The following is an 8,734-nucleotide window of genomic DNA, read 5'->3' as shown; positions in this document are numbered from 1 at the left end:
GCTCGGAGCGGCAGCCGCGGGCCGGGCGGGAAGGCGCTGCCCGCCCCGGGGCCGCTGCAGCGTTTGCGGTCACTCACCCCGGCTTCCCGGCTCCCTCCCCTTGCATCCTTCCTCTTTTCCCTCAAAACTGCCGCCAAACATCCCCGTAAGCCGGGGGACAGTRAACATCCCGTGTCCCGGGACTGTTGGTGCTCAGGCTGCACCGGTCGCTGACTCTGCTCTGACTCTCCGTCACTTTTCAGGCCACGATAACGGACCAGGTGGTTGGGTTTGGCATGGTAGCCTTCAGCCTCACTGTCTTCGTTTACTACACCGTCTGGATCATCGTCCTGGTACGCGTCCTGCTCGGCCTCTTGTAATCTCAGCAGCTTTTCTGTCTAGACTTTACTTAGGTGCTGATGTGTCCTCGTGACTCAAAGTGCTCTACTTTGCCAGCTTCCTGGTGGAAAAAAAATGTCCCTGGAGAATTTCCCAGTGTAGGATTTGCTGGGACAGACCTTGCCCTTTCTAGGTGTGCTGCTTTTGTGTGGGTAAGATCGACCTTGTGCTCTGCCRCCCCGCTGCTTTGAGACAGGTTTGGCTGGTGTGAAGTTGAGGTTCACCTGAATTGTCGCTCCGGCTAAAGCCTCGTCATTCCGGAGCTGTCGGATGAGGAATGTTGTCATTAGTGATCACTTTTACTCTCTTCTGATTCCTGGTTTGGGTGGGAGGTGACAGAAAAAGAGATTCTATTCACTAAATCTGGAGCCCAGGAGGGGGAAGAGTTTAGTAACGTGGAGCTCAAGAACATCGGTTTAACAGCTTGTCCGTTTCCCCAGGCACGTGATGGTGCCTCCCTGGAAATGCTGGAAGGAAATGTCTCCCTGGGAGCTAAGCAAGAGGCCTGGGTCACCCTTGGGCTGGTGTCTGACGTCCCAGCAGCGTCCCCTCRCAGTTCTGAATTCCCCTCTACAATCTGCTCACTCACTCTGGTGTCTAATGTATCTTAAGTAATTATTATAGTGCTCTCGAGTGTCCAGGGTGTTCCCCCTGCCTCAGCTACGGGGCCCTGGCAGAAACGGGGCGAAACAAATCCCATTCCGTCCGCTCTTCCCTTCCACCAGTGCCAGCAGGTCCAGGGATTCGATGCATCCACCCAAGCAGGACGTGGGTCTCTGCGCAGCTGCAAGCGCTGCGCCCGGCGCCGCCCTGCCCGTGCTCCGCGCYGCCCTGCCCGGCCCTTGCGCTCCTTGCCGCGTTGCCCGCAGCGCTGCTGCGCCGCGGCCCTGGCCCCATGCACTTTAGTTGCCCTTTTTTCGGCATCTTCTTCCAGCCCCGTGTTTCCGTGGCGCTTGGGGAGCCCCCAGGCTGCAGGGGAGGCGAGCGGCCCCGCGCAGAGCCCGCGTGCTGACTGCCCTGTGTCTCCTGCAGCCCTTCATCGACAGCGAGCACGGCATCCACCGGTACTTCTTGCCCAGGGAATACGCCATTATCATCCCCGTGGTGGCCGGGCTCCTGCTGCTCCTGTTTATAGGTGTGTGTTATCTCTGTAGCTCTAATCAGAGGTTTCTAAACTAGACACAGGGTTGCTAGGGGGTATGGGGTGCGTGGCCCTTGCGACCCGCTGCCTGTGGTGCTGGGTGGCAGGGCGGCTGTGACCACAACCGTGGGAGCTCCTGCACGGTGGGCTGGATTCTCCCCCTCTCTGCTGAGGTTTTGTTTCTCACTGCAGTGCATTTTGAAAGCACCAGGAACTGGGAAATGTCTGATTGAACCTGTCCTCTTTCTCCTGGTAGGCATCTTCATAGTGGTTGTGATGTGGAAAAACAGGAAACCTGCAAAGAAATCTGACTGAAGACCCAAATGAGAGAGCTGAGGAGAAGGCATCAACCCTGTAGCATCTTAGACAGGGAAAGACTTTACCAAGTGGAGACCCCTTCCAAAGCTCTGTGCTGCAGTAGAAACGGTGCTGAGCTGGCTGCTCTGTCTCCAGTGTTCCTCACGGACCAAAGAGAAGCAAAACTCTGACCTACAGCTGCCATCGGGAAGGGACCAGAAGTCCAGCTATGACGGATGTGCTCCTCAGCTGGGGCTCGGTGTGGCAGCGGTGACTTCAGCTGTSGGGAGGAGCAGTCGGGGCCCCGGCAGCTGTCGCCACTGGAGTGTGAGGCTACCCCTGGCCTGCCACGTGCTCGGTCTGCCGGATGTTCTCTGCTCTTCCTTGTCCTGTAGTTCATTGTAGATTTTTCATTTGTTTACATATGATTTCTTTAATTAGATTCACGATGTAGAGGAAAGACTCTGGACTTGGGAAGGGCAGACTTGTGTTCTGCTTTTGTCTGCTGGAAGGGCTAATCGTGGCCCTGGTTGGCTCGTGTTTATGAAGAGGGACCTGTGAGACCGGCCGTGCCGAGGCTGCGGTCGGGGCCGTTCCGCGCTGCCCTCCGGCAGGTTGTCGGACAGCCGAGGGGCTGGGGAGGGGGCTCCTGCCCCACAGGGCTCTGCGGCCGGCGTGGTCGGGGCTGCCCTCCCGCTATGGGGTCTCTCCTGCTGGCAGCCGCCTCGGCAGGTCCCTCAGACTGCAGCGAGCTGGAATCGTCCTCAATAAAAGTCTGCCGGATCTTGTCTCCATCCCCTTCCCGCGTGCAGCGCGGAGGTGCAGGGCTCCTCTCCCCATCACCAGAGCCACCTCGCGTCCCCCGGCACTGCCTGCAGTGTCTGCAGCGCTTTGCTGGAAAGCTCCTGCTGACTTCCCCGGGTGCCTCCTGGCCTCCTGCTTCCCCTTCTCCATGTGTGCAATCTCCAGCTCCTCTTCCTGGCCTCCCGGCGCACTGGAAATAGCTCCCGCCGGCCCCGTGCGGGTGACTTCGTGCTGACTCGGGGCTATTTCACACAGTGAGGAAGGCAAAGGGGGAAGAGCAGCGGTGTCTGCAGCGAGCCCAGCCTGCCAGCCCCGCAGCGCTGCTGCGCTCCGTCCTCCCTCCCTCCTCCGCAGCCCTCCTGCCTCCAGCTGCCTGCGGGCTCCATCCCCGCGTCCCCGCGCCTGCTCCCTCGGCCCGCAGCGGCGGGAGCGGCGGCCCGGCCCGGGCGCTGCCGGCGCGCGGAGCCCAGGTGAGCGCGGCCGGAGGGGCCAGGGGAGTGCGGCCCGGGCAGAACAGGGTGCCAGCGAGACGGGATGTCCAGCCCATGCCGGTAAAGGGGACGTGTCCAGCAGGGTGCCGGTAAGGGGGACATGCAGCCGGGGCAGCGCGCGCGGGGTGCCACTGAGGGGGRACATCCAACCCATGCAGCGCAGGGTGCTGCTGAGCAGGGATATCCAGCTGGTGCAGGGCTGCAGAGGAGAGTTCCAGCCGGGCGGACGCCTGCGCAGCCCCGTGTCTCCTGCACGTCCTGCCCCGCGTCCTCTGCGCTGCCCTGGCCTTAACCCTCGCTTGCCYGCACCGTCCCCCCGGAGCCCTCCCAGCGGAGCCGCGCGCACCGAGCAAAGGGGGAAGGGGCTCCCTCAGACGAGCCCCCCTCAGGGGCAGCAGTTTGGGGGTCAAGTCCACAGGTGTGGGTGGTCCTGCCTGTCCCCCCCTCTCATTGCTGGCGCTGTGGGGCACTGCAGGCGGCTGGTGCCAGGCTGGTGCGGCAGGTGGTGGGGCCGGGGGGTCAGTGTGCTGGCGTGGGCACTGGCAGCAGCCTCGGTGGGACCGTGGCCACGAGGGACCCGCAGCAGTCCCGTTCGCCCGGCCCCGGTGCCAGCAGGATGCAGCCAGGATGCAGCAGGGAGCGGCCGCGCAGGAGGAGGAGGATGCGGAGAGGCAGGGAGCTCCGGCAGGGCGTAGCGGCACCGGCAGCGCAGGGCCCCGAGGGCAAGGGCAGTGGAGGCAGAGCGGGGTGGGAGGCTGGGGCCCCCTGTCCTGGGCTGCGAAACCCAGGGGAAGGGGAGGCAGTGCGTGCGGCCCCGCACTGGCCGCCCACTGCAGCCGGGCACGAGTCCCCAGCAGCTCTGAGGCTCCACAAACTGGGTCTGGGCAGCGAGTGGCACCCCGAGGTGCCCCTGTGATGCTCCCCATCCCTAGGAGCCCCTCATGCTGGCACCACTTGCCCTCTGCTCTGGAGGCTGTTGGCCCCTCTTGGCCTCCCTTTGCTTCTTTGGGGGCATCTCGGCTCCCGCTTGGAGCCTTTCCCGCGGGTGCCGTAGGTGCGAGGTGCCTGTGGGCGAGGATGACGATGGGCTCCGGAATGGCCACGTGCGCACAAAGCCGGGCGGCTCCACGTTCCGGAGCAGGGCCGGGAAGCGCCGTCGCGGGGGGCTGAGGGACTGCGAGGGTCCCCTGGGTGCCCTTGAGCTGCGGGTCCCCTCTTGCCACCAGCGCCCTGTGCTGAGGGGGCAGCCCCAGGGCTGCTCCTCACCCCCAGCCCCGCGGTGTCCCCCAGGGCTCCGCACCACGTCCAAGCCCCCGGCCCTGCTCCGGGCTCCCCCACCCCACCTCAGCACCCGCTTCCCCAGGGTAAAGGCCGGCGGAGGAGGCCGAGCGCCCCGCACGACGTGCCCCGCTCTGTCCCCTCCGCCCAAACCCCTGTCGGGGACCGCGCCGCCCGCGGTGCCCTCTCGCCCAGGCCATGACGGCGGTRTCCCCGGAGGAGAGCCACCCGCGGGCCCAGCGCCACTGGCGCTTCTGGCGGACGCACTGGAAGCTCCTGGGCGTCTTCGAGATCAACCCCGAGCACGAGTTCTACCCGCTGACGTGCCGGCTGCGCGCGGGGCTCCGCGCCGCCACCCAGGCGGCCATCGACCTCCCGCCGCCGGTGAGTCCCCCAGGCGCCGCGGGGACACCGAGGCCCTGCGGCCGGGCGCTCACCGCGCCGTGTCCCGGCAGGACGTCCCCACTGACCGCGACTGCGCCCAGGTGCTCAAGCAGCCCCACGAGGTAGGAGCCGCCGGCGGGGCGGGTGCCCCCGGAGGGCGCCGTGGGTCGCGGCTCACGGCGCTGCCCGGCGCAGGACTTCGAGCTGCGCACGTACGCGGCGCCCACCTTCGCCCGCCTGCGCCGCTCGCTGGGCCTCTCTGAGGAGGACTACCAGGCGTCGCTGTCCTCCCGCGGGCCCTACCTCCAGTTCATCAGCAACTCCAAGAGCTCGGCTGACTTCTTCCTCACGTGAGTGTCCGCCGGGACCACCCCGCRGCCCCCGCGTCGCTCCCCGCTGCAGCACGGGATGGGGCGCCCGGCTCCTGGAAGGACTTGGGACCCGCTGGGAGCCCACAGGGCTCTTGGCCACCCTGAGGGCTCAAACCAGCAGCAGTGGGTGAGAGCTGGACAGACCGGGCYCGGGCAGCCCGTGGGATGCAGTGTGGGCCCTTATCAGGATACAGCACCCATAGGTGCCCGTGCTGGGCTGTGTGCCCCAGCACCCAGCAAGCAGCAGGCGCCAGGGCTGCTGTGCACGAGGGCTTGGGATCCTCCACCCCCTGAGAGCCCATGGCCTCCTCGTCCCCCAGACACGACAAGCGCTTCTTCCTGAAGACGCAGAGCAAGCGGGAGATCCGGTTCCTCCTCTCCAACCTGCCCCGGTACCTGCGGCACCTCGAGAGATACCCCCACTCGCTCCTGGTCCGCTTCCTGGGTGAGGGCAGCGGGACGCGGCGGGCGGCGCGGGGGTCCTGCTGCAGAGCCAGAGCCCCAGGATGGGGGCTCAGCTCCAGAGGTGCTGGGTGCCTGCCCGGCCCCTCACCACAGGTCACCTCCCTGCCAGGGGTTCACAGCATCATCCTGCCCCGACAGAGGAAGGTAGGTGCCCGTGGCCAGTGCCGCATGGCCCTGGCGCTGCCGGCGCCTGCCTCATGCCCACCTCTCTCTGCCAGAAATACTTCATCATCATGCAGAGCGTCTTCTACCCTGACGAGAGGATCCGGGAACGGTGAGGGCAGTCCAGGGGTCCAGGTGCCCATGCATCCTGCCTGCTGGTGCCTGGCAGCCATGCACCCCCCAAAGGCGCCCTGTCTGTCTGCTCTCAGGGGGCCTTGTCCWCCTCTCCTGTTCCCAGTGCCCCTCTGCCCTGATGCACCATGTCCATATGTCCCAGTGTGCCTAGTGCCCATCCATCCCAGGACACCCAGTGTCCATCTGTCCTTGGTACCCAGTGCCCATGTTTTCCATGGTAGCTCCACTTCTTCCATGGTAGCTCATGTCCCTCTGTCCTTGATCCCCAGTGTCCCTCTATCCTTGGTGCCCACATGTCCCAGCAGAGCCCATCCCCGCTCCACGGGGCACCCCGCTCCATGGGGCACAGAGGCAGCCCAGGGGCCCGGCGGGTCCGAGCCGCCTGCCTGCCACGCAGGTACGACATCAAGGGCTGCCACGTGAACCGCTGGGCCGAGCCGGCCCCCGAGGGCAGCCCGGCCTTCTTGGTGCTCAAGGACTGCAACTTCGAGGGCAAAACCATCTCGCTGGGTGAGGCGGGCGGGCAGGCGGGCGGGAGCCCACRGGGGCAGCGCTGAGCGTGCCCCCCGTGTGCCCACAGGCTCCCAGCGGTCCTGGCTGCTGCAGCAGCTGGAGCTGGACAGCCGCTTCCTGGAGGAGCTGCGGGTGCTGGACTACAGCCTGCTGCTGGCCCTGCAGCCGCTGCACGCCGACGAGAGGCTCCCGAGCAGCCTCTCCCTGGCCAGCGTCGTGGCGCGCGCCGCCCAGTAGGTACYGGGCCACGGGGACATCCCTGAGCCGGCCCGGTGCGGGCACGTGGAGCTGCAGCGGATGCTCCCCGCGTCCCGCGCAGGTCCATGGAGCAGATCCCCAGCCTGCACAGCCTGGCGGGGCCCGCGGAGCTGCACAGCCCGGAGGACGCGGACGCTGCGCCGGAGCCGGGCGCCCACGCGCTGGCCCAGCACCGGCGCCTGCTGCCGGCCAGCAGGAACCCGCTGCACGTGCTGGACGGGCCGCAGCTGCGCTACTTCGTGGGCATCATCGACCTCTTCACCGTCTACAACTGCCGCAAGCGGCTCGAGCACCTCTGGAAGAGCATCCGCTACCCGGGCCAGGCCTTCTCCACCGTGTGCCCCACCGAGTACGCYCGCCGGCTCTGCCGCTGGGTGGAAACGCACACGCTGTGACCCCTGTGCGGCGGCAGCAGCACCGGCCGCCCCGCGCTGCCGTCCCCACCGCCCYGGCGCCCCGGCCCCATGCCCTCCAGCTCCCGCAGCACCAACTCCAAGGGCCTCCTCCTGAGAGCCTCGCGGCACCAGGACCACAGGCGCCCACCCGCCCAGTGYGCTCCGCTCTGGCATGCGGCGAGCGGGCCGGGTCTCAGCACAGCAGAACTGCTCCTTGGGCGCCACTGGAGACTCTGCAGAGCCCCGCGCTGCAGTGGTCGCCCAYAAGGGTGTCCCCATCCTGAGCCCCCGTGTCCTGGCCTGGTGGGCATCAGGAAGGCCCGGCTGGGCCGGGATAAGGCACGGGCACCTGGACCTGCACAGAAACGTCACCTTTAAGACAGTAGCTTCCAGCAGGCCTAAAAATAGCGCACGGCTGCAGCCAAAGGTCAGGACTCCAGGGCCCTTCCTCCTCACGGGCCTGCGGAAAGGCCTGTCCCAGAGCCCAAGGGAGAGCCCAACTCCTTCCCTGCTCTGGCTTTAAGTGACCTTATGGATTAAAAAAGTGCCGCTCGGAGGGCTCGCCAGCTGCCTGCGCGCATCTCTCTTGGGGACATGATGGGTGCAGAGGCTCAGAGCCCGCGCCCAGCGGGCACAGCCCCACAGGCAGCTCCCACGCGCTGCTTAGCTCACCGCAGCAGCGGGGCAGGTCCCTGTCCCTGCGCAGGAGGAGCTTGGCAGCTCGGCTGGCGCCTCCTCTGCCCGGTCCCTGGACAGCTGCTGGGTGCCGGGTGGGGACCTGATCCTAATATTATTTTAACAACAGGAAGAACACTGAACGCGGTGCTGGGCACGGGCGTGTGGGGAGGCGGGTGGTGGGGAGCGTGGACGTCACCCGCAGCTCCTCTGCGCCTTGCCCCACTGCCCAGGTGAGCTGCGTGCGTGCYAGCGAGGCCGTGGGGAGCAGCCAGCGAGGCCGTGGGGAGCAGCGTGCCCCAAACCGCGCGGCCCCGGCCCGCTCCGCGGCCGAGGGAGCCCCGGCCGTTGCTGCTGCGCCCTGTCCTGCCTCCGGCTGGCTGGGGTGCAGTGATGCCCGAGGTGAGGACGGGGACAGGGGCAGCGCTGGCGCCGGGGAGCCCGGGGATGAGGAAGGCGGGTGCGCAGAGGAGAAATGGGGCCTGGAGGGGCATGGGGGGTGGGTGCAGGGTCGCAGAGTGCCAGTACCGGGGGCACACGGGGTGGGCGCAGGGTCGGTGTCAGTACCGGGGGCACAGGGGAGGGGTGCAGGGTTGGTCCCTAGGTGCTGGTACTGGGGGCACAGGGGATGAGTGCAGGGTCGGTACCAGGGTGGTGGTATCAGGGTGCTGGTACTGGGGGCACAGGGTCAGTGCCGGTACCGGGGGCAGAGGGGACAGGCGCACGGTCGGTACCAGGTGCTGGTACTGGGGGCACAGGGTCAGTGCCGGTACCGGGGGCAGAGGGGACGGGTGCACGGTCGGTACCAGGGTGCTGGTACTGGGGGCACAGGGTCAGTGCCGGTACCGGGCACAGAGGGGACGGGCGCACGGTCGGTACCAGGGTGCTGGCACACGGGCCGGGTGCGGGTCGTGCCCCGCGGCTCCTGGGCCGGGCGGGGGCGCTGCTCCCGCGGCAGGGGCGGGCCCGGTTCCGCCCCGCCCCAGC

At 67.1% G+C, this 8,734-nt stretch overlaps 2 protein-coding genes across 2 annotated transcripts in view; both read left to right on the top strand.

Annotated features, from left to right (window-relative positions):
* Positions 1-2,448, top strand: part of DPM2 (dolichyl-phosphate mannosyltransferase subunit 2, regulatory) — a 6,999-nt gene extending 4,551 nt beyond the window's left edge. The window contains exons 2-5 of the mRNA XM_026049603.1: positions 61-145; positions 243-332; positions 1,411-1,513; positions 1,776-2,448. Coding sequence (XP_025905388.1) covers positions 61-145; positions 243-332; positions 1,411-1,513; positions 1,776-1,834 — 337 coding nt within the window. The 3' untranslated portion in view covers positions 1,835-2,448. The remainder of the gene's footprint in view (positions 1-60; positions 146-242; positions 333-1,410; positions 1,514-1,775) is intronic.
* A 2,139-nt stretch (positions 2,449-4,587) lies between these two features.
* Positions 4,588-7,072, top strand: PIP5KL1 (phosphatidylinositol-4-phosphate 5-kinase like 1). Its single transcript, XM_026049601.1, is given in 9 exon segments — positions 4,588-4,773; positions 4,845-4,895; positions 4,969-5,123; positions 5,465-5,589; positions 5,719-5,753; positions 5,828-5,883; positions 6,304-6,416; positions 6,487-6,656; positions 6,788-7,072. Coding segments are annotated over 9 exon segments (1,176 nt in total).
* The last annotated feature ends 1,662 nt before the right edge of the window (positions 7,073-8,734 follow it).

This window comes from Nothoprocta perdicaria, unplaced genomic scaffold (assembly GCF_003342845.1).
Source record: "Nothoprocta perdicaria isolate Ctin4 unplaced genomic scaffold, notPer1 scaffold_6, whole genome shotgun sequence".
NCBI classification, from domain to species: domain Eukaryota; kingdom Metazoa; phylum Chordata; class Aves; order Tinamiformes; family Tinamidae; genus Nothoprocta; species Nothoprocta perdicaria.
This window is presented reverse-complemented; position numbering and strand designations above follow the sequence as displayed.